This window comes from Calliopsis andreniformis, chromosome 10 (genome assembly GCF_051401765.1).
Source record: "Calliopsis andreniformis isolate RMS-2024a chromosome 10, iyCalAndr_principal, whole genome shotgun sequence".
Taxonomy (NCBI): Eukaryota; Metazoa; Arthropoda; class Insecta; order Hymenoptera; family Andrenidae; genus Calliopsis; species Calliopsis andreniformis.
The window spans coordinates 16,184,765-16,210,482 of record NC_135071.1 but is presented as its reverse complement, the minus strand read 5'-3'; the positions used below and the strand labels follow the sequence as shown (position 1 = coordinate 16,210,482).

At 40.6% G+C, this 25,718-nt stretch overlaps 2 protein-coding genes and 2 long non-coding RNA genes across 4 annotated transcripts; all 4 read left to right on the top strand.

Annotated features, from left to right (window-relative positions):
* The first annotated feature begins 1,791 nt into the window (after positions 1 to 1,791).
* On the top strand, positions 1,792 to 3,128 carry LOC143185110 (uncharacterized). Its single transcript, XM_076387844.1, has 3 exons — positions 1,792 to 1,812; positions 1,937 to 2,128; positions 2,989 to 3,128. The coding sequence occupies exons 1-3, from the start codon at positions 1,792 to 1,794 to the stop codon at positions 3,097 to 3,099; spliced, it is 324 nt and encodes a 107-aa protein (XP_076243959.1). The 3' UTR covers positions 3,100 to 3,128.
* A 54-nt stretch (positions 3,129 to 3,182) lies between these two features.
* Positions 3,183 to 25,693, top strand: LOC143185031 (uncharacterized). The gene is made up of 8 exons (XM_076387718.1): positions 3,183 to 3,601; positions 6,046 to 6,149; positions 7,989 to 8,165; positions 8,506 to 8,688; positions 9,662 to 9,844; positions 22,414 to 22,596; positions 24,882 to 24,966; positions 25,161 to 25,693. Exons 1-8 carry the CDS (start codon positions 3,198 to 3,200, stop codon positions 25,228 to 25,230), a joined length of 1,389 nt encoding a protein of 462 aa, XP_076243833.1. The 5' UTR covers positions 3,183 to 3,197; the 3' UTR covers positions 25,231 to 25,693.
* LOC143185034 (uncharacterized) lies at positions 18,971 to 19,659 on the top strand. Its single transcript, XR_013002861.1, has 2 exons — positions 18,971 to 19,456; positions 19,537 to 19,659. It is a non-coding gene; the product is annotated as an uncharacterized LOC143185034 (long non-coding RNA).
* Positions 19,730 to 20,370, top strand: LOC143185035 (uncharacterized). Its single transcript, XR_013002862.1, has 2 exons — positions 19,730 to 19,853; positions 20,080 to 20,370. It is a non-coding gene; the product is annotated as an uncharacterized LOC143185035 (long non-coding RNA).
* Positions 25,694 to 25,718: the final 25 nt, after the last annotated feature.

The window sequence follows — 25,718 nt, the reverse complement described above, 5'->3', positions numbered from 1 at the left end:
CGCACGTGCTGTTGCAAGGGTGGCCCCCTAAACCAGAGGATCTCCGAGCACTCGAGATTCGCGAGGAACTCTGAAATTGCTTCTGAAGACCCTGACCAGATAATTAAGTGTACAAACTACTTTGTATAATTAATCACGTTCCCTTCCCCCTTCGTTCTTTCGACTACCATCTCTTCTTCGATGTTCCATAAAGTGGGGGAGCTTTGGAACCTATTTTAATGAAACACCACGTGTTGGTCGCAGAAGGTTGGCCATCGCTGGCGGGGGTTGCTCGCTTCCGGGGGTAGCGTGGACGCCAATGGCTCATAGGATTCGCTGTTTAGGCTGTCAATGGTAGAGGAACGGACTGACAGCACGCTGGTGGCACAAGGCGACGAATGGTCGACAGGAGCGGACACTGTGCCTGTTTCCTCAGTGACGGGCACGACGCCAAACAGCACGCTTGCGACGAGTGTGCACGCAAGTTTCTACTTTGGCGAAAGGGCGGGAAGTGAATTCATTTAAAAAAGCGGTGAATTAATCAGTGATAAAACAGTGGAAAACAGGATTACCCTTCCCTCGTTTCTTAAAAAAAAATTGGAGCAAAAAATTGTGTTTAAGTGATGCATGTTTAACCCTGCAGATCAAGGAACCCCATTTCACTGGAAATTCAAAATTTCACAAATATCTTTCTTCGAGAGGGAGTGCAATTTTTTCCGATTTTTTTATGGTGATTATAACAGCGTTTTTGTGGAAGTGAATGGGTTTAATCCCCAAAATAACACGATTTTGCCAACCCCTTCGTCAGTCTGCTATCACTGAGCTATCACTGCAGAGGCTGTAAAACCGCTCTGTTATCTTGACGAATGGGCACCGTTAGCCGACGCTGTTTCCAGTGATTTATCACAGCGGAACGTGCTGGTAGTTTTGAAGGAGTTTTATTTTCTGCTGGCCACTCTGTGCCGCGGAATTCTCGCGTTCTGCTTGAAATTTATGTAGAGACGTGGAGAACAGCCTGGGAGAGATGGTACGAAAACAAACGAGGTTTTAGCGAGGAAACGAGGAATCCTTCGAGATGTCGTTAGTCGAGGCGCAAAGTGGAAGCTGAGATCACAGAATGTGTGTGTTTACAGTGTGGAAATTGTTGGTGGAGGAAAGGCAGAGAATGTTGGTCGACAGCGGTTGATCTAGAATTGGATTAAAGAATCACGGTCAGGGATCGATCTGTGCCTTTGGAAAATTCTGTCGGGGCGAGTGGATCGCTCGTGAAACAAGAATTTAGTGAAATTTCAGTGATCGAAGTTGGTTGTGATTCAGCTAGAAGGTCCAAATTGTACAGAAGGTAGCTGGAGAATTTCATATTATATTTTTTGACGATTATTTAAGGAACCATAGAAGCAACTTAATATATTTTGATACAAGAGGCTGGAATATTAATACCTCATAACTATTTTTCTAAAACGCTCGAGAGGCTTCGAACACATCTTCAAGAATATTCACAAAATACCTAATTTATCAGACTACCATAAAAATTGAACTTGAAGCAGTGGCTGGTTCCCAGTGAAACAAATATACGTACAAACTATCAGCCACAAACCTGGGAATTCCTTCATTACAACATAACATATGCATAATATATTCATAACAATTGCACGTGAACCTTGACCTATATCAGCAGTTCCAGAAACGCAACCAAATCCTTCGGAAGTCCTCTTCGGTTCGAAAATATATTTCGACCTAAGGCTTCAAAAATAAACGGGAGGATGCTAATGGCAGACAATTCACTCGGAATTGTTTGACGTTAAACGAAACATGCAAAAGATCCGCGGAATCGCAACGCTACTATTCTAATCGCGGCCTTGGGGAAGGAGCAAATTGTCTAGAAGCCTGGAACTTGGCCGTGGCCGATTGATCGTGCACCAGGGTCTCTTCGTCGTACCAAGAGGCCTCATATTAGCGGAGGGAACCTGAAGAACACCAGAGACCGACAGGCACGCGGGCCGAAAATAAAGAGAGCAGCGATTTTCATCGAATAATCGTCTCTCTTCAGTCTTTCGAAGCTTTGCCGACCTGGTGGCCGTGTTTGCGAGCACCCCTTCGAGATCTGAGTGAACGAATCTCCGCTGGAACCGACAGGAGACGGGGAAAGGTGAAACGCGTGGCTTCTGTGATGTAAGCGTTAAGGGGACACTGCTTTGTAGGACTGAGGAGATAGGTAATTTGGTGGAAGAGATAGTGAATTGGTTATTGAATTACTTTTAAGGATAAACAGATGGATAGACAGACTGAGAGGAATATTACGTGGTTTGTCTTATTGAAAAGGTAGTAAATTGGTTATGGGATTGATTTTAAGTAGAAACAGACAGATAGACAGACTGACAGGAATATTACATGGGTTGTTTTATTGAAAAGTTAGTATATTGGTTATGAAACTAATTTTAAGTAGAAACAGATAGATAGAGTGACAGGATTTTGTTAGAGAGAATCGAAAGGAATTGGAAACTGAAAAATGAAAAATTTGTGAGAGCCTTTAAACAAAAGTGTATTTTATACAATGTATGTAGAATCTGATATTTATTATATAATTTTCTAAAAAAGTGGAAAAATTGTGATCTTTGGAAAGATTCTGATTTCAAAGATCAACTTTCAAGACTAATCAAAATTGAACAGGTTCCAATACCCAAGATTTTTTCTAAGTCGACAAAGTGGTGCATTCTTTAAACTTAAACCATAATATAAATATTAACTGGGAAGGTATTAAAGGTGTTTGGAAGCTGTCGACACAATTCCTCTTGGTGTCCATATAATAAAATTGTGAGAGTGGAAAAATATAGTGACCTTAAAGAGGCAAAAAGGAATTCTCACAAAGTCAAGATTAAAAAAAAATGAACAATTCCAAGAAATCTCTCCACCTCATAATTTCTTTTAACACACCACTTCCAAACACTTTATCAAGAACCACCCAAAGCGCCCACCTTCCCACGCCCTTTACACAGTGCACGTTCACAGGCCCAGGGACCATCGACCTTCCACCGTGGAGTAGGTCTCGAGTGTCCAAGCGCGACTTGGAGGACCAGCAGAGCCTTCGTACAAAAAGCAGAGGCCCATCGAGAGGCCTGATCTTGGTCCAGCGTATCGACGCACTCGAGTCCTCGAGGAGGCTAATTTTAAGATCGGTCTCGAGAGGACATCCTTGACCTCTGTGATGATCAACGACCATGGCGCCAGGAGCAACGACCCTGACGAGTCTCTTGCTGGCCCTGATGATGATCGCCAGGTGCTCAGCCGTCTTCGTGGCTGCCCAATCGCCATTCGCCAAGGTGCTGAAGAGTGTCAGGCTACCTGGAGGCTACATGGAGGTGGTGCAAGAGGAACGCTGCTCGCATGGAGTCGTTCGAATGACCTGCAGGTCCCTGAAGGCGTTCGTTTTCGTCTTGGAAGCGGAGTACTTGTCCAACCTCACGCGCATCTGTGGATACGAGGCTCAGAGGCTGGTGGAAAGGAAGGTGACCAGGAGTGGAGGTAGCATGGCGCTGAGGAGCGTAGAGCTGAGAGGAAATTACATCGATGATTCTTATGAAGAATTCGGGGTGGTGGACTTCAGGAAATCGTTAAACAGAAAGTATGTTATTTTTTGGTAATCGTTTGTTGGTTAATTTTTGAGATGCAGTTAGTGTTGAAGGTGACTAGTTGAGAGAGTGATACCTCGAGGTTGTGTTTTCCAAAGTTTCATGGGTTCACGAGGAGACATTGCTTTCGCATTTCGACATAATAACCGCCTACCATGGGTAATACGAGTCAGCCACTAAGCGCAAGAAAAGGAGAGAGTGAGGCAGATTCGGTTACCTGTGTAGACCACAGAAGTAGAAAACCGCTAGGGTACATTGCGATACAAAGTCGGGACGAGACTAGGTCTTTTTCCCATGCTGCTCGCTAATGCCTATAAGACTGGATTACTAACTGCTACTTAGTATATTATGGAGAAGTATTAATATGGTTAGTATTAATATGGAGTACGTGGGTCCCAGGGTTCAGTAATTAAAAAAGTAGCTAGAGTCTTAATTTTAAAAATAGGTTCGTATACTTGTTGGCAAAATGAAGGGAGAGATGGCTAGTTAGGTTTTTCAAGTTCATATGTTCAAATTTAAGAAAATAAAGAAATTGAATATTTGAAATTAAGAAAATTTCAAAATTTGAAGTTTGAATATTTGAATGTTTGTCTATTTGACGGTTTGAATATTTGAATATTTAAACATTTTGAAAATAAGAAATCGTTCCCAGAATCTTAATTTTCATCAATTTTCCTCCGTCTAACAAATTCAAATAAAACCCCCCTTCATCTACAGACCATTCACAGAACTTTTCCCATTTTCGCCAGCACGTCTCACGCCACTGCCTCGACATTATACTCGCGCCATTATCGTAGTTCGCAGAAAAGCACAAGGGTAGCGGCGACAATCGCATGAATGGGACCCAACCACCACGGTCGAATGCAATTCCGCGGAATTAGCCAGGTCTCGATCGGAGTTCGCGCGAGAAATCGGCTACCTTCGTTCACCCCCGTCAAGTTCGAGCCTTTGTGTTGCAGCCGATCATCGCGTCGGCGACGGTATCTTCGAAAGGGTGGTTGCAACGAAATCTCGAGCCACGCGAAATCGTCGTTTGATGTGCGCCAGCAAAGCGTGCGCGAGGTTTTAATTGCCTTTTGAGCGACGTTCGATGCCCGCCGAAGGAGAAATCGCTTATGGTAGAGTGCATCCCGCGCGAGGAGCACAGCTCGATGAACTTTGCAAATAAGGGGTTGCAGCGCGATTACGAAGGGCGCGCCACCCTCTCCTCGCCCTTTGGGATCCAGCTCCCGCGACTGCCTTGATGCTGGATGAGAAAATGAATCTTTTAGCTTTTTGGAAAAAGGTGTAGTCATTGAAATGTTCATCGATAGATACCATTGTGGAAGTGTTTATAGAGTACTCATATTTTAGGAGATTATAGAAAATATTTATGAATGAGAAAATTATTTTAAGTCAAATGTGTGCAAAGATTGGAAAAATAATTTTTATCCATAAGACACTTTGCACTTCAAAATCAAAAAAAAATTTAGCCACCCACAAATTTCTCTTTAAAATCCCCTAAAAAATTCTGCAAATTTCCTGAAATTTTTCTATTATAATCCAGCATCAAATAAACGTGTTTAAACGGATTTCTGCGTCAAAGAAGCATCTCAATGGAAGAATCGCGACCCCAGTGGTCGCGTCAAAAAATTGAAAGGGATTCTCTGCGTGGGTGGCACGCGAAACGTTATTTCCTTTTTATTTCCGAGAGGGTAGCGAGAGGATAATATCGAGCGAGAGAAGGAAGGGTGAGCGCCGAGCGAAAGGGGTGGAAATCGACCCCTAGGACCGTTCCTCATGGCCAGGCCATTCTCGATCCCCCGCGCAACAATCATTTCGATCTGAAAACAATCGCGATTTCTCTTTTGTTCCCCAGGCCTCGCCCTTGCGCTTTCGACACCCGGTAGACAGTCTAATGACCGTCGTTGCTTATTTAATTGACGACCCTGGAGCGAGGAATCGATACAATCTCGAGCGTTGCGCCATTTGCGATAAACAAATCCTTTAACGCGCATATTTCGCATGTGCGCTGGAATTCTTTGGAATTATTGGCATTATTTGCATACGTCCATGTCTCGTGGACCCTTTTGTCACTCTCTTGCGTAAACTTCTGATTTTATTTTAATTTGAACATGTTTAGAGTCCTATGACCCATATGTGGGTCAGGGTAACTTGATGATCTTTTTATTATTCACTCCTATCATGTAAATGATACAGATATTTTATAATCACGTATAGGTATTATAAATCTAGAATATTATGTAAAGATTCTCTTCATAAAAAAAATAATACAACCAAAAAGTTGTTAATGACACACAAAAATATTCTTTTGAGGCTTAATGTGGCGCAAATATTTGCATATAATGTTTCCAAAGTAGCTTTAATGTGTTGCCCGAAAATTTAAGAGAGTGTATGTATGTTAATTATACTAAGAGGTTTCTTGTTCGTTTTGCAGGTGTTCTGGACAGAAACATTGTCGCTACAACTTCACTGCAGAGCAGCCTGGCACTGGCTACTGGAGTCCAGGCACTTTGCGGCTAAAATACGCTTGTATTCCTGGTAAGAAGTATTTCAAATCAATTTTTAATGCATTCACAATATTTAAGCAATAATTACATGCTTATTTATGAACTGGAAATATAAAAGGAAAGGAAATATAAAAGTCGAATATAAAATTTTACTACAGAAACAAGAATGTAGGAGAGGTAACTCTGCAAAATGCTATGCTAATTTTCCTGCGATAATATAGTGTTCTGTGTAGAAAAAAGGTATAAAATTTTTATTCTGCGAAACGATATAATCGTTTTTCACAAGGGTGGAAACGCATTCGAAACAGGAAGAGTAAGCACACTATTTCTCACGCGTGCAGTAACTTCCTGTTCTAAGGGCGCAGGCAATCAATTTCCAGTCGTGTCGAATCGATAATCTACAATCTAGATAATCCGAAACAAAAACGAGCTCGTTTCGATCGAACGTGGAGAGCACAGAAAGCGGCACGTGCAGCACGCTCGTTGATTTTTCGTTTACCCTTCCTGTCGAAAGGTAATTTAAATTTTGATAGCTCAATGAAGACTGCAGTTCCTTCAGATTTAATATTAAAATGTACAAGTGTCAGAAAAAGAAGAAAAATTAAATTCAAAAGTTGAAGAAGCTGGAATTCTTATTAAGACAAACATTACCTAATAATTTTGCAATTTTAAATAGGGGTTGTTCACATGTTTTCTATATTGTAAACATTTTTTTAGATTTTTTATTTGCAACTAGATCACATTCGTAATTATTAGTAGATACCTATACACAAGGACATTCTGGCAGTCGAAGTGTGAAAGTTATATAACGCCAAAAAATACTTCCGGAAACCTAATGAACGCCACCCTGCATACAAAAGTAAGAATTTTCTTGAAGAACACCTTAATCCATCATTCCTATGCCAGGACAGGCACAGAGGAGCTATAAGAGACGCGAGAATGCTCCTGCATCCTGAATACTAAATTCTCAGAGACCCACTTAAAAAAATTCGTAGCCTTCAGTTAGTATGGTATTAATATTATAATACTAATTCCATTATAGAAAATGATTTATAGCAGTGCAAAGACAATTTACAATTCTTCAAATATTCTTCTTTGCCTAATTCTATAATTACGCTTTACAAATATAAGAATTTAAATACGAATATCGAGACTCTATTATAAACTGAAGACAAAAAAAGTCTCACAAGGCAGCTTTTCTGCTTCCCTCGACGACAAAAGGAACACAATTTTCCCACCCTGAAAAGGCAAATTTTTTCCTCCACGATCTAGAAACGTTCCTCATTTCTCAACGACTTTTCAATTCCGTCGTCGACAAAGCCTCTTTCCGCTCGTTTCATCGAGCAAAGTCAAGAGGAAGAGTTCTTTCCCTAAGGGAAGAGGGTGGGAAGGGCCGAGCCGCCCCTTCGACGCTCTACAACCGTCAGCCCCCTCCAGGTGTGGCTGACGGTGGTTTCGCCCCTCCAGTGGAAACTGGAGCAAGGACACCCTTGCCTCGCTCCTGACGCTGTATAACGGCGGCCACAGTCACACTCGAAATCGACAAATGGACCGAGGCGGATGCAGATGTTGAACCGCGTCCTTATGCCCTCCGAGGTGTCGTCCTCCCGCGTCCCAACGGCGAACAATAACGCCCCTGGGGCTCGGGGGTGGTAATTCGATCGAGCCGTATCGAACCGGAGAAAATGGGATTCTCTCGCGTCGAGGGATAATTTATACCCTTTTTTTGCCCCCGATAATTCATTCCACTATTGGGGTGGAAATTTCATTTCGCCTCGTAATACCTGGGGTTGTATATCTAGGGTAGACTCTCTTTTTTTTTCTACTGTGAAACATGTTTTAATTTGTACCTTCTCGGGGGTGCTTCCAGAGGCTGCAGTCAGGAGGTACTGCAACGAGGAGCTCAAGGTCGTTCCTGGAGAGGGTGGCTACGTGCATTCGCCAGGATACCCTTTGTACTACGTCGGAGAGAACACGTGTGGATGGACCTTCAGATCGGATCCTGGGCAGAGGATCCTACTCACTTTTTACGACCTGAATATACGGGGTGAGTGTCGATCGCGGATTCAGGGGAACGCTCGTAATTGGGCCATTCAAAAATTATGAGGATGTTGGGGAAGACGGATTATCTTTCTCGACTGTGATCTGTTTGGTATCTCTGTACCTCAGAGTCAGACTAACCTGAGTCTATTTTCTCAAAATTAAGGTTTTTATTTATATTTATTTCTAACACACTCAAATAAGTAACAGACAACAAACAATAGGAAATTTCCTATTGAATATCTACCCTTAAGAGCTTTCACTCTATCTTCTAAAAAAGAATAAAACGTCTGAAATCCATTTTCATTTTCATTAGCATTCCCATTAACCATTTCACTGTATTTCAGGACCAGAGGCAGACGGAAGTTGCGTGGATGTCATCAGGGTGCGTGAAAAGGGACGAACCCTCCTCGAATTCTGCGGCACCGAGGCTGGCGTCAAGGTTATTTCCAATTCGAACCTAATCACCCTCGACCTTGTTGCCTCGCAGAGGCTGTACGCCGCTCGGGGATTCTTCTTGCACTATCAAGGTCAGTCTAACAACGGGACTGTTTTTTGAGAGCTGTGAAACGAGATCCTGATACATAGACATGGCTCAAAGACCGATGGAACTCGAGACGAACAAACACCGATGATTGCGCAATGAATCCTTCGCCTAGAAATAACGTTCGACTGGGTTATTTTCGGAACAGGAGCGTGACGTGCCCTGGAGACTCGATCGACGATCTTTCTTCAAGATCAAGAGCCAGTGCTGTGCTGCAGCAGCGAGTCGTTCTAAATATTTAGCTCTGAGCATTGTCGTTCGCCATTTTTAGAGCAATTCGTTTACTATGTGATGATGAATGATGTTTTAATGGTGGAACTGTTCTAGTGAATCTTTTTTACTAAAGTAATATCAGGGAGAATCAGTGAAAAAATGGAAACTACTTCAGTATTATTAGAATCCTAGATATTTTGAGAAACTTAAATGCACTAGGTTCTGTTCTTCTTAAGAGAAATAAAATTTCAACCCTCGACTGGTATAATGTCTGTACATTACAAATATTGTAAAATTAACCATTTGTTACTTTATTAATTGCTGCTAGTTTCCCATGAATATTTGTCATGCTACAGTCAACTCTACTACTAGCCATGCTCAAAGAAAAATAGCAACACTGTGAGAGTTCGATTTGGCATTGGATAGACAGAGGCACACAATGCTGCATACTCTTTCTATCATCATCATCATATTCTTTCTATCGTGTTGCTGTTTTTTATACCAAACATAAGAGGTAGAATAAAGTAGATAGAGTATAGTAGTAGAGTAATACTAGTAGAAGAAATAGTAGTAAAGTAGTAGCAGAAAGAAGTAGAATATAGTAGAATATCGTGACCCTACTATACCAGTTAAGTGTCAGTCTCCTCAATGTTAAATTACTGAGATATGTAATATTAATGGAAGAACCGAGCTTCCAGGGTATATACTTAGAATATTCTAAATGTAGTGACACTTTAATGTCACAGTGGTGGGCTGCCCGGATATCTCAGCGCCGAACGGAAGTTTCATATTGAATACCACTCTGACCTCGAGGACGTTCCGCTGTGAATTGGGCACCGTGTTCCCTGACAGCCGAGAAAGAATAAGGATACTTGAGTGCAGAAACGGCAAGTGGAACGAGAGCGTCATCGCCATACCAAGTTGCAGAGGTAAGGACCATTCTCTTTTTATGACACTGTTCTGGCTGAATTAATCCCTCTTTGGTCATTCAAAGGAGATTGTAACCCTTAACAATGGATTCTGAGTGCTTAAACAAAAATTGGGAGAGGAAATTTCTTGTAAGCTTCTAAATATTAAAACGAGGTTTTAATATCTGGATAAATAGAGATACTTTTGTTTAAGAGTTTTGGGATATTCTAGCTTAAATGGAAAACCAAATACTCTACAGTAATATAATTACCATTCACTGTGGCCTAGAAATTTCGAACCTTCTTTTAGATAAGGTATCCCAAGTATCTAGAAAATATATTTAAAATTATGTAGAGTTCTTTTTCTAATTCTGAGCACTAGAAGTGCATGAACCTGTATCTGTTAAATAGAGCTGAAATTGAATTGAAGAATAGCTCTGCGTGAAGCAGCGCATGGTGCATAGTGCAAGGTTCTCGAGTCCCCAGTTACGTCCCTTACGGGCTTCCCAGGAACCTATGGCTGCCCATCGAAAGGGGAAGCCTTTGGGTGGGGATATCGTGGTAAATGGGAGACAAGAGTAGGGGTTGGGATGATGTGGGGGTCTGGTAGCAAGAAAGAAAAAGACGGAGGGAAAGAATCTCGCGGCGAAGTATTCGTGAAGGCACTATACATCGGCAGCGTCGCGCACGTAACGACGCCAGCCGTCTCGACGCCACGTGTCTCTTGCCCGAGCGATTTTCTTGCAAAACGGACACCTAGATCGCGAACCTCTCGAAAAGTACATGTCCCCATCGATAGTTTTATATCGTCGCGAAGTGTCGATTAGATAAATCAGTGATATCACTCAAGAGTATTAATATTCCGCGAGTCGTTCGCCCGAGGAGGAGTCGTTGCACGCCTCTGCCCAAAGACGTTCCAGGTCGCTGACAACCGCCAGGTAACACAGTAAATGCAGATCGAATCAGCATTCCCTTTTTGCTAGTGAATTGGAGAATCGTTCGATAATTCTCGAGAGTTATATGATAATTATTTCCTAGTGATTCGGAAGCGATTTCGCTAATGAAGCGTGCTCTGAATGTAATTAATCAGAGATCGTACGACCGCTTATCGGATATTTTCTTCAATCTCTGCTTTTTTCGCTTTGTTCTTTGATAACGCCGGTCTTTTACGAGTCAATCGTGAGTGATCGATGCGAGGTCATTGGTGTCGATCTTCCTCTCGAGCGGGCCGAGCTCGATACAAGAATTTCGAATTAATTAACGTCACTTAACTGCGCTTCCGCGTCAATATCGTGAAATACGATAGTTTCAGCGGATTATTAATTGGCGAGCTCGCTGACGAGGCAGAAGGGGGCTCTTCGGGAACTTCTTCGACTATCGATTGCTTTGCTCGTGATTCCCTAGCGGGAAGTTGATGCAATTTTTGAATCATATTCGTTGGGACGAATTTTGAAACACTTCTGAGCTTGAATTTATCATAAAAATATCTACTTTAAATACTAGAATATTTATAATATAATTTAAGGAGATAATATTACCTAATAAATGAACCGCTTACGTTCATAGGCTGAAGTGATTAATTTCACTTCTCGAATTTTTTAAAATTTTAGCGCCAAAGCACTTGATTGGTGCTTAACCCTTTACAAATATTTCAAATACATATAAATATTATTTTGTAGAGTTGATCAACTTAGCAAATGAGTTGCTCAAATATTGTAGACGTTTATTTTTTGCTTCTAGGATATATCTACCTTTTTGTATTTGTTTTTCTATTTTTTTATTTTCAATTTATTTTCGCCACAGACGTCTCTCACAAGAAACATTTTCTCCACTTTTCATTTATCCTCAGTTCGTTATCAGCGACACTACATCGCGTGCGCTTCGATACTCGCTCCTCTCGCCCCCCGCAACTTTCCCTTATCGTCCCTCTGCGCAAGCGTTATCGGTTCGACCGTTTCCTCCCGAAAATCGACCAATTTCGCCGACGATACTGCTCGGCTAATTTGCTCGGTTATTCTGAATGAGCCCTTGTAAGGAAGTATAAAGAACGGATTCAGGGCAAATGAAAAAGTCGGCTCGCGATAAAAAATTGCCCGCCGCGCGCCGCCTGAATCTTTTCACGCCGCGAACAAAAGGAATCGAGGAGAATGTGTCTCTATTCTTCACGATTCCCTCTATTCTCGCTAATAATTCGCGGGGAACCGCGGGGAATTCCGCTGGCAGCATATCGTGGAATTTTCTCCTTAGCTTTCACCGAAGGCGAAAAAAAAAAGGAGGCCATTCGAGTCGCTTAGAGGATTGCTCCCTTAATCACGGGATTCGAGTGTATTGTAGTGCATCGATGACGTAGACCTAACATGGCCGCCGGCGGAACTTTTGTCAGCCCGTCTCGCAACTTTTTCTGCGCCTCGTTCCACGGGACAGCGATAAAATGGCCCACGAGTGACAGGAAACGGCGCAGAAAAATGGCTGTGGCTGGTTGCAGCCAGTGCTTTCTGTATATAAATCACGAGCTTCCAACATAACCTGAAATATTTTTCAGGATTTTTGTTCTGTCACGAGGAAACACGTTTGAAGCAGAATATTTTTATCCACAATGCTGTGACTAATCTCTCTTTTTAGAATCGCCATATATATTAACGAAAATTTGAAGAATCGCCAAGGATCTTTTAAAACTCGTTTCAAATTGTCGCTTTCTTCGCGCGCAAATGGTCAGTCCATTTCCGCCGTTTCATTGTCGCCTCATGAGCTTCTTAAATTTCTTGCAAACAGCTGCATAAACTTGCAGAATCGCTGGTACAACTACGGCCGTGTTTATTCCGAATGGGAATGCATAATTCAGAAGCCGCGCAGTTTCGGGCATGGCGCGGTTTATAGGGACAAGAAACCTTGGGAGATGGGGGAACCAAGTTGGCTCATTCTTCTACTGGCGAAGGAAGTGAAGAGGGAAGGACGACAATGGAGGGGATGATCGTTTCCTACCACTATCCCTACCATCTCTTCCTCCTTCCACGCGCCCGAAGATAATTTTAGAGTCGACAAAATAAAACAATGTTACAGCTGCACATGTCGAACGAGCATCGGAATGGAGCTGAAGTTGAGAAACTCGACTGCAGAGTATTTGAGGGTTCTTAATAATTGATGAAACAATTGACCTTTCGCTTTAGAGTTTTGTTTAAGGTTCATACTTGATTGTTTGCTGCTGCCAGAGAGTTCCTCACTTCATCTTTCTTCATTTTATTCATCACGTTGACTGTATTTATTAAAAACTCTGTCACGTGCGGACTGATACTAATTTTAGATAGCATGATTGTTCCTCCGCTTTGTAGTGGTGTTTCATGGTCCTATTTTTTGTTGTAGCTTCCATGATGAATTTTTGTGAGGCTCATTCGTAGACAAATAAATTAAAAAGAAGATTAGTTAAAATTGTATTATTCTTGTCTTAAAAAAGATCAGAGATATAAAATTGTAGTCTGTAAATGTTGAAGCAACTCGTCCCACGCGCCAGCTCCGTTGTTTTTGCTCTCGGTAGAATTTCAAATAAGTATTAGCCTGATTAATATTGATGAGGCGTCGAACATTATTTGACACAACAGTGTCGAGGCATAAATTATTTTCCTTGACCATCCATCAATTTCTAAGTCGAAAATAACCTTGTAGGGGAGTCGCGGTCAGATAATATAAAAATTAACGTTACTTTATCTGAAAAGCAAGCATCGAGACATAAGGTATTATTCAGATATAACCTGCATAATACACATATGTTTCCTTAAAACTATTCTTTGAGTAGTGTGCTTACATCGAGACAGTATTCTAGTCGAGTGTTTTAAATTAATCTGACAGAACAAAATTACATGAACTACGTTTTAATTAAAAAAATTTTAATTCATGTTGTGTTCAGTCCTAATAGTCTTCAGATAGTATTTATATTTTCAAGAAAAAAAGATCGAATTAAAAATAACAGTCAGATAATGCAAATAATCGAAGTTCTACTATATCTTCTGGTTAAACTGCAAAATTATATAACATCTAACAGAAACTTCACATATTCCAAAAGTGACACTCTTTCGAACCACAACCAAAGAAAAATCCCACTTTGAAAAATGAATTCCTCAGATATCTAAAAATCGAAATTTCTCTCTCTTTTCCCCCAAACCGAAGTCTGACCTATTCTCCTTCACCTAGCAACCCGAGATCCAACAATCCAAAGGGGGTGACCTCCCCAAAGGCACCCCCGTCCTCCATCAGAAGCCCTAAACACAGACAGCAGAAAAGAACCGTTCCTCCGATCGAAAGAGGACAGCTGTTTTCATCCTGCTCAGAATCGGCGTGGGAGTGGGTCTCGGTGGTGGGGGGGTTGCCCCTGTTTACTCCCCCACCACGCAAGCTCCCGAGCGTCGCGGCGGGTCAAAGTAGGGACGGCTCCTCTCCAGTCGTCGTCGGCGTTTCTGATAGTGGGACCACGCGACTCTTGCCGTCTTATCGCCGTCAGCTTTTTATCAATGGAGAGCTCGTGTCGCCGTCTTTCACGTTTACGTACGCACGCCTCGCGATTACGCAGAACGACGCACGCGCGGTATCGTGAGGAGGCGAGGAACTCGAGCTCGAGGGAAACGAACCTGGGAACCAGCCTCGCCAGGACGAGCGTCGACTCGCCTCGAGGAAAGTCGATGGAATAGAGTGGGTCCGGGTGGACAGCTGGACTGGCGTCGCCTCGTATCGGCTCCAAACGCGATATGCGTCGCGTCGAGACGCTGGACTGATCTTTGTTCCCGCGACGTGGACAGAAAGAGACCAGGAAAGAAGAAAGGGAACCGCTCGAGAGGCTGAATGCTGTGGCCGAGGCTCCTCTGCTTCGGTTCGATGGAGTTGGCCAGCCTGTCGAGGAAAGTCTCGACCAGGGCACGAATTTGATACTGGTCCTTCTTACCCGACCAGATTCTCCATTGGGAACCGGACCTGAGATCGGTGGAATCACGACTGGCCCGACTCGTACGGACGTTTCCACTTGTTCAACTGGTGGTAGCAGGTTCAAGAGACACAGAGGCTAGTTTCGCGATTTGGCTCGAACGGTGATTTAGAGAATGATCGAGCGGGGGTAAAGAGTCTGAGAGAAAATTAGACCTGGACAGGGTTCAAGTAAAAAGCTACCTTGAATTTGAAGCGCTGTGGTCTTGAGGAGAACAAAGAAGCGATCTGGGAGACGACGTAAAGAAGGTCCATGATTGTTTGACACTCGTGTAGAATACGGAACTTTACTCGAGATAGAGTCATTTGAAGATTAGAAGCAAAATTTGGGGAAGATCGAAGGACACGAGGATTAAGTAAAACAAGACGATTTTGGTCAGACCAGCGAGAAGATCACCGAGATCAGGTATTACTCGCAGCAGGTGTATCGAAGGAAACAGGTGCTGGGATAAGAACGAGTGGTTCACTCGAACAGTATAGCCGCTCCTTTCTGCCTCTTCGTCGTTCTTTCTCGCTTCAATCCTCGATCTTTCTCCTTGAAATTCCTCCAGCTGACGAGCCTCGTCGATTCATGCGCTGTGTTCATCCGTCAGCAAGGTTGATTCGGAGCATGGCGAGCACATATTTCTCGCGAGTCTTTCAGGGAAATTGTGGCCATGGAAATGAGGTTTCAAGTAGGTAACTATCAGAAAGAATTCCACTAGTGTTGAAGCTAAAGATTATCGATTTCTAGACGAAGATCCCTGGAGGTGAGTGTTTGGCGAATGATAAGGAGGCTTATCGATTTGAAGCCTCATGAAAAACACGTTTTAAAATGCGGCGAAGTTCTCGACTGCTCTCAAAAGCGTTCCTTGTATGAAGAGCTCGAATGTGTTAGGCCAAGAAAGGGGGGATAAGGATAGGCCATGTGGCGTCGTTAAGTCAGGGTCGTCTTCAGCGTTGGCGATGCCCTGCACGAGTGCTGGGCGAGCTGATAGTGAATATTAATTTTGATAGTGGGTGGAGGTTTGTTTACAGACACTTTGGTATCGGGTCAATTCACTGGGGCTTCATTATTGATGGTAGATCGCTGGAGGAATGTAAATGGGTGGGTCAGAGTTGATTTTGTGAATGGGGAGAGTGAGAATATGTTCCTGTGGTCTTAAAGGAAAACTGTATAGGTCATTTCAAGAATGTATTTTTCTTTTTTCTTTCCTGCTACAGTCTTGAGTTTTGGAAGAAATCAAATTTTTATTTTTCAATAGAGATTTTCAATTTTTCGAAGATTTCGAGGAAATTAAGATTTTTTTTTAATTTTGAAATGTATTTAAAGGAAATAGGTCCGTAGAATACATAGATTCAGTCTAATGGAAGTCTCTTCTAGCATGTTCTGTTACGTTAAGTAGTAAAGATAGCGGTACAATTCTTTTTTACCACTGTACAATCTACTTGCTATCTAGTTTACCTCTTAAAGCAGTCCAGAGTGCTCTAAAATGCCAAGAAAAGTTTTTTATATCACACTGTAGAAACTCTGATTTTCACTTTTGAAGTACATTCTAAAATTGTCTTTTATTACAAGTTCCCTTAGCCATCTTAGAAATCTACAAGTCCCACCTTTCATTATCTCAAAAAACTTGGTTATCTTCGTCAAACAAACCACGTCAGTCCATCAGATAGAAGACACCCATTGCTATAAAAAAAACGCACTACGAAATCCCTCTAAATATCACTTAAACTTTTATCTACAGCTGAATTTTCCTCAACACTGTATCTCTATACAGCAACCTTTAACGCAGATTGCACGTAAATTGTGCATGACACTTTCCACTATGACATTACATCGGAATAGAGTTGTAAATGAATAAATTATAATTTATACATTTCCATATAAAGAGTTCGAAAAATACACAATAAGGTAATACAGACAGAGTGAGCCACTTCAGTGGCATACCATTCAAAAGCATAATATCCACGAAAGCCACTATAGTGGCTAAAAGGTTAATTTTTCTCTACTAAAAAAGATTCTTAACACCACTAAATCAAAGTTTCTACCCTCAAAAAATTGCCTGGCCTTCTAAAAAAAGGAATGAAAGAAAAACTGAAGAAATCGCATTCTATGGTAGGAGACTTTCGCCACAGCATCATCAGCATGCAAATGAAATTCACAATGAAGTCTTTATCAATTCCGCGCGTGGAAACCATTTGAAAGCAGAGCAGCAGTGGTAGGGTCACTGCTGCTCACTCTAGGGATGCACCGAAGAGGATGGTCGATAAGCGATAATGAGTAAGCGAGAATCTTGCTCTTTTTTCCTATCATGCCCCGTTTTTCGCTCTCTGATTTCGCCGCGCCAGGGTCAAAGGGCACCGTGGCGGCTCGTCGGAGGCGTCGTCCCGTCACGCGACGCGCTCCTCGCGGATAAAACCGATGGAATAGCAACGATCCCGCTCAGTTTGTGGCATCTGGTCCGCGCGTCTTCAGCTTCTTATCAACCTATGACAACCGAGAGTCAATGACGTCACTGGTCTTCCGGGGGAAACAAAAACTAGGAGTCTGTGAAAAGGAATCGACGAGATCTTTCTTCTCATTTCTGCTCTACTTATCGTAGGGCAATCTCGTGTCATCCTACAATAGAACCCTTAAGAAGATTTCGAGGTTTCGAATAGTTCAAAGGTCATTTCGTGGAGTGGCTTCATAGGTGTCGACCTATTCGCTGCTCAAGCAATTTCCTGTGGTTCGATCGCTGTCGAGGACCCAGCGTACCTCTCAGGACACTTGTGCCAGTAAGTGAGGCAGTTGGTGGTTGAGTGCTCAGCGAGGGACGCTTTTCGTGAGCAGGACACGTGGATCGAAACGAGGGGAAGAACAAGGTCGACGAGGCAGGCAGAGAGGAGAGGTTTCGGGGAGAATCGCGAGTCGTTTTCACGCTGATGCTATAGTAGTATAGTTGGAGCCGGCAGGAGCTGCGCCATTTAACAGAAGTGTCGTGCAGGAACGCGTTATGGTGGCGTGTGGCAGCTGACAGCGTGCAGCCAATACGAATTCGGTGCAACGGAGGACCGAGGTGATTCTACCAGATTCAACATGATACGAATATTCACGGACACCTTCAGACACCTGATAAGTGAGTGTCCTGGAGATTCTTTCTTGCTTTTTTCAAATTCTTTTCTCCTCTGTTTATTCGCGGATAAGACCTGATGCAATAGATAAGGAGAAATTGCTCTTGAACTTTACTGCCGCTTGATAAGCAGAGATATTTTTAAGTAACTGTGCCACTGAGTTTATCTTTTATCTAGACTCTATTCATTCAAGAGAATTGGGTGTTATTAGCGTTCATTCGTAAGTAAAGTGGGAAAGTAATTATTATTTAATTTGATCATTCGGTGGGTCTAATTTTAATATCGTGTTTTGAGAGTGCAGGCTCGTCGAAGGAAGACACATTTATCGAGAGCCAGAGACGTAAATGTTCTAACTGTATTCGACCACTGCTTTGTTAACTTTGAAATTGACAACGTCATGCTTGGGAGACGTCCATGGAGCGGTCATATTAATCAAATTATTTATACTCGGTGCAAGAGATGCCATCAAGTTCGTTACGCGGAATCACGTGGATCTGTTCTGTGTATCGCATCCGGCCAAAACAATCGTTTAAAATGCTCGTCCGCGACGTGTGTATTACGTCACTGTGCACGTGCTTATCTCTTAGCGATGACTCAAAAAAGAAATTAGCTCGACGATCTATCGTCAAATAAAATATTCATCGAATTTCCTCCTACTCTCGTTAATATTTGAATATTATTTCCGTGGCGAGAAATCGATGGCTGTAGCGTTTCGTCAACCAGAATCGTCTTCGGCTGACGTTGCGCTTGCCTGAGAATTCCATTCGTTCCTCTTTAATAATTCTGCCACGTCGTTGGAAAAATCGTTTACTCCACTCTTATATAACTTCTCTTGTTCGCGATGAAGCCAATTGTTCTTAGTCCTTTTTTCGTTACGAGATTTCCTTTCACTTAATTCACTCGCTTTGAGAAACAGTTTTTACAGTTGTAAAAACCGTTCTTTGTTTTGAAATTTTATGGAATCGAAATGTTTTATTTTCTTTTTTCATTGGATTCTGTGTCTCTTGTTATTTCTTCCTGAATCATTCTGCATCATACTCGCACGATTGACCTTGCGTTTTCCTCGATGAGAGACTCTTTTCCCTTGTGATACATGGTATACGTGACTGATACAACGTATATGTATACCGAAAGTTGCGCACGATTCCGCTCTAGATCTCCATCTCCTCGCCCCTTTTCTGCTAGCAATATTTTTCACCGTCGCTTTTCGATAGCTCTAAAATTAGGTCCACTCGTGACGCAATTCGGGAGGAACTTTTTCTTCGATCATAAAGACGATCTATTCTTGCGAGAGGAATTTGGATTGACGTTTCTCGACACGTGAGACCTTCTGTCTGCTTCTGCTCGAATGTTCTGAAGAGCTGCGAGTAATTATCGACACAAAGGTGACAAATTTCGAAAGCGCTGCTACTCATACAGGCATTGTTTAACGAATGATGACTTGAATGAGAATATAAATAGAGGTTCTGTAATTCATTAATATCGTTGCTTATTCTGATATCAGATCAATAGTAAAGTGAAGACAGAAAAATATTAACTTCTCCCGCGAAGAACATTTGCGCACATCAGGTTCACACCTTTTATTAAATTAAATTAGACTTACAATTGGACACTTTTTTTCCTGAAACGACTCTGTTTCGTATTCGAAGAAACAGTGGGCCCTTACAAGGAGTATTTCAGTCACTTGATCATTCAGGGATTAACTAGATTAGAGGGCTACCGACAATTGTGGCTGATTGGACGTCCACTAGAAGGACCCTTGACGAGAGTACTGGAAACAAGCCCGTTTCAGTTCGTGAAAGTGTCTTGAGGGTTTCAGACGGGCATTGGGAGCCTTTAAACACAGTACGTTAGAAAACATACAGAATCCAGTGATTAATCTCTCTAAAGGTTTTGTTCGATCCAGACATAAATAGCGAAAGCGTTGCAACTTGAAAAAATTGTTTTTGAATAGTGTTTTTACGAGGTAAGATAGTTCTGACTTCATTAACATCTCAGCTTATAAAATTGTTTTCTTGGAAAAAATTTTGACACCTCAGATTTGTGTTTTAAATATTCGAAAATTTGAAGAGTTCAAAATTTAAGAATTTCTATATTTGAAACATTTTTTTATTTGAAAACTTGAATTCTCATTGAAGAAATAGTATTTAGTGTCTCCAAATGATATCATTTTGTATTCTAAACGTTGACAGCGATTCGCTGATAGCAGATACGAGAAAGAAATAATCATTTTTGCTTGCATGAGAATCGAACGATCCGCTATCGCCACCGAATGTGGGAAGATTTTGATGAGACATACTGATCTGCCACGGGTCACCGACTATCACTGCTCCATTCTACGATTATCGTTTTCCTATTCACGACAGAAGCACGCGCCGTTCACGTTTCCCACTCTCTTACGCCTCTTTTCAAACAAGAAAACCATTTGCTTGAACAGAAAAACCATTTTCGTTATCCTTCGAAGCTGAAGAAAATCATTGAATGACACGTTTGTTGTCCACGCTTGAATACACGCGTTGGCATTCTTTTTATCTTTGAATCGTTGCTTTTTGATAAACGCCTTGGGTTAAATATTCTTGGGTCACCTTTTATCTTGGCAACGCGAATTTATTTTTCTGAATTGTGTTTATCTTGGCGAGCTGAATTTATGTTCATTTTTAAAATACTGTTTTGAAGTCACAGAGAAAGCAAAAGAGATGTGAATATAACGAGACATAGAGAATGTTATTCCAAACAATGTTGGACCGAGAAATTTTTCTCTCAGAAGTTGGAGTTTAAAAATAATAAAATATAGAGGGTCAGAATTGAAAATAATATCGATGGAAACTGATTATCAATGACAACGTTCAGATATCATGGCTGAAGTGTGTTTAAAGTGGACTCTATTCGATAAGAAATTATGCTACACAGAGCAATGACATTAGAATAGGAAAATACAAAGTTTCAATTAGCTCCAGATAAACCGCGATGAAAATAGCGCAATCGATAGTACTAACAGAGGAAAAATTGCTACAACTGGGTCAACAGCAATCCGATGAGGCACAAAAGTTCGACTATCGACAAATTAGCTGGGATAAGGACGGATTCGCGATCTCTCAACTAAAGGTTACTCGAATACTGCTAAAATTAAAATCTGTCCACTTCTTCAATCGCTAAGTACAGAGAAATGCTCCAAAAACTGATTACGTAATGGTATTTTTGGTTTAGTGACGTTTAATCGCTATGCAAAAAAATGGCAAACACGTCGGCGATATTTTCGCAACGTCCGCCAGCCAATATTTTTGAGGGACACTGAGACGAGTGTCTCTTCGACAGATCTGAGAGAAAAGTGGAACGACACAAGTGCTGAAGCAGCACAGTGCACAGTCAGTATTGTTCTCTTTACTTTTTTTTACCAATCATTGCATGTGGAACGGACTTTGTACCCTCGATCTTCGTGTTACGTTTCCACGAGTTATTAAATCATTAGAGGACGCGGAACTTTAATTAGTTTGTGGTGTTACGTGTGGTTCAATAAACTGAATTTCCTCGATACGTGGTAACATAATCTTTTTCTATTTTTTTTTTTTTTTAATAGAACTGAAGATTCGTTTCGAAGAAATCTAACCGTGAAAAATAATTAAAAGCTGTATTTTTACGCTTTGAAATGGAGCACTTACAATATTAAAAAAATTCAAAATTTAAAAATTCAAATATTCAAATGTTCAAATATTCAAATATTCAAATATTCAAATATTCAAATATTCAAAAATTCAAAAATTAGTACGTTGCATTTAATATTTTTAATAATTTTTAAATTTCTGCACTACTTATTGTTAACTAAAATGCATAACAAGAAAGGACTGAATATTTTTAAACGGTATTTTTAATAGTAATTTGTTAAATTTGTGATAAATTGAATATTCATGAATTATTCTCAGTGCAAACAACGCAACTTATGTTAATACCTGATTTGAATTGTATTATGAGTATTCATTACGGGTGAGAGACTCATAAACTGGAGTTCCATACTCGATAAGGACGTGTGTCTCATCGTGCGAATATGTAAACAGCAGTGGTATTTATAGAGTGTCGAATTCGTTTCCAAACAGTCATTATTTCACGATGAGCCAAAGACGGAGACAGTATCTGACCGTGATGGAAACTCTTTAATCAAGAATTGACTTTAGAAGTGCAAATATTTTTAACAACTTCGTCCACCTTAAAAACAATCAAGACTAAAATCTAATTTTTTCAATATTTTGATATACCCTGTTTAAATTAAAATATTCTTTTTCAAAGTATTCACCCTCAAAAGTTCTCAATAAAGAAAAAAGAAATATGTGGACAAATTTCACTCAAATTTACTTAAATTGTCTTCAAAAAAATTAACGAAGTATTCAGTGCAACTAGTAGCACCATTTTACTATTTAATATAATACTTGGAAGTTTCAAGTCACCCCTCTGGAATTTTTCAGCAGAACAAATGCAGCGAATCAACAATAAGTTACATGTATTAAATACTCTTTTTTTATGTTTCTTGACAGCCACCTCGGCGGTGATCCTGAAGACAGAACACGACCACCGTCGGTTGTCCAGCCTTTCTGGGGACAACGTCCTTGGCACGGGGGTTAGAATCGGTCGGGGCGAGGACGCAGTCGCGACAGACAGCGGACACATTATGGATTCGACGCAATCCACCACGATGAAGCAATCCGACTACGTCGTAGGTCAGTGAACCAACCTCGAAGAAATTCTTTTTCAGTCTAACGAACCTTTATTGTGTCCAAAAACCCTTTTTTCTTCACGACAAACTACGTTATTATCAAAGTTAGCAGTCTGCTCTTGGGGGTAGAGGGTGGTTCGAGTTTGTGCTGTGAAATTCACCCCGACGCCGACGTTCGGCGAGTGGATCGCTGTTGATGCTAGAGAGCTTCTTTGGGGTCGATGTGAGAACTTAGAGATTTGGGAATTGCATAGAAATGGAAAGTTGCGAAGTGGGGGATGAATAATAGATATTTAATTCTGGGAGTATCACATTGGTAGATTAAATATTCAATTGGTGCATGTCGAATAGCTGCTTTCAGTGAAGAAGTTGATATGTTAATGGCAATTTCATGTTCACTGAGATCATTATCAATGTCGTTTTATGCTAGTTTGGTGCATAAGTGGTTCGATATTTTACTAAAGAAATAAATTTGAAAGAAAAGTGGAAAGCAAAGATCAAGTTACGTTGTGGCATGTTGTTACTTTAGTGATAAGATAAGACGTGCAGTTTAATGAACAAGTTGGAAATAATTGCTGACAAGTGATGGCAAAAACTTTCAAAGGAAAATTCTTGTTTATGTGCGTGTTGTGTAACAGAACAAACTCACTCTTAGAATTACGTAATTTAATAGATAGTTGTGTATTCTATTATTCACTAACATTTAACATCCTCTTTTTTCTTATTTGACATTTGAGTTAATGAATGGATTTTTTGTTACAGTATTGAATCTTATAAAGTGCAACTTGGCTACTTGTTTCATCATTAAAGAAAATATCTTCATTTGGAGTATCATTTCTAAGAATTTTTTATAGAAAGCCTAACATGCAATATTCTCAATTTTTTGCATAAATTTGTATTATATCAGAAGTACAATACTCTAGAATTTAAAATAAATGAGCGACTTAAGCTTTCTTTATATTAAAGAAATTCCCCTAGGCCAACTCAGAGTTTAATTTTAAATTTCTCCGCTTCAATCTGTTCCGTCAAGTTGTACGAAGAAAACTAATCAGAATTCATTTCCCCTCTTCTTGCTGTTAATGTCCCTATTTGAATTATCACAATGTCCAGCTGAGGAGTCGCGTGGAAGTTTCTTGATTCGTCACCGAGCGTTGGCCGATATTACGGAATAATTATCTGGGATATTGCAAGTCCATTGGCCTTGCTTTGTTGAAATTAACGTCCTGAGCTTCCCAGATAACGACCGCGTTTAACAATTATGAAAACTTCCCAGTTCATTATCACTTCTTCATTCTTCACTTTACCCCGTTTGTATCGCTCATTCCTCGGGCAATTTCATTGTAAAATCGTTTGATACCACTTGCCTGTGTTATAGACCGCGACGTGATTTATTATTAATGAAACTATAAATCAGAAAAGCTGACATGAACGGAGAAAGAAACTAGGACATTGCAAATTTTTGCTATTTCTTTTTTAAATAAAAAATTCAATTATTGAGGATGGTTAATGAGCTCTGAAAGTCTCAACGAAAAGTATTTTCAATATTGAAAACTGCACAGTACGATACGTGAAAACAAAAACGAGAATTAGATACTGTTTCAATCAATAGCATAGTCGTACGTTGATTTCTAATTATCGATTTCGTCTTACGTGACAATCCGAGTCACGCACAGGAGGTAGAAACAAGAATGAAACCATTCAATTTGCATCTATTAAAATTCATGTCGAATCGGGTCCAATAAAACCAACTCAAGTTCAACAGGAGAATAAATCTTGATTATATAAGTGCCTGCAGTTTGGCACTTATTTATGCAGCAGAATATTTATATTCCTTCTTTTTATATTCTTTAATCATTTCTTAGGTTTCCTATTCATAGCATCAGTAGTACTCTATATCAGATTTGATTGCAATTGGATTTTGAACTGCCAATGCATAATGCAAACACTTTCAATAGGTAACATTTTGCATTGACTCCAAATGGCCAATTGCAACGATGACACAGCACGGCGATAAATTCAATTTCCCTCAGTAATTCCAATTGGAATATCCTCGATTATAAGGGACAATCAGCACGAAAATGATCTCACGTAAATGCAAACTTGGATCGATTAGTCAGCCTTGTGATCAAAGTTCACTATGCCATTCTGCAAGACGTGGGCCAAGACGAATGGCAAAAGCAAATGGGAATCTGCGCGTTGTTAAATAATATTCATTTTAAATCGTATCTCTATCAGTAGGGTAATTCATAATTAACATTTCTAATAATCTTTTTTCTTTGAACTTTACAGACGTCGTTTTGCCGACTGTCCTAATTGCTCTGCTGTTCGTTGGCAATGCCATCATCGTCTACATTATCTTCCAGTATAGAAAGAGGTGAGTAATATACTAGAGAGAGTTCTAACAATTTTTTTAAAAACTTCATAAATTATAGAAAAATCAAAATAATATTATAATATGAAGCTAAGTAGATTATTAATTAATGGAATGTAATTCCAAGTAATAAGCTATTGACCTATAAAACGTGCAAGAAATATAGAACAGGTTAACTACTTAAAATTCACTTACAGAAAAGTTCCATCGATGCAGCAAACTGAGGAGATGGCCTTACGGAACCCAGCAGACGTGCCCCAAGTGTGATTTAGTGTGATCGACAATTAAGTTCACGGTACCAGCAGAAAACGTCAGTGAGGAGGCCTACCTTGCATTTTTCTACGAGGATGATCTCCAAAAATCGATCTCCAAGAGGGTTATCAAGTGGCCTCGACCTTCTTTCCCTTTGAATGTTAAGCCGCGAAAAATGATTGTCGACGCGTTGAGATGTTCGAAATTTGTGTCTACTATTTAGTTTCAAAGTCACTTGAAAGAACAAGAAAGTTTCATTCACATTAGACATGGGAGACACTTTCAAAGAAAGACTATAGAACGCGGTCGTTGCCGCAACTAATTCGCTGTCAATATTTGAACTCGGGCGCCAATTGAGTGCTGCCAATCTTACGTTCACATACACACTTACGATAATGTATTATACTATAAGGAAATAATATATTCTATATTTCGTCCAAATTGTGACTAAGTTAAGAATAAACGGATGTTTTCGTAATATTCCTACCTTTTTTGTAATAGAA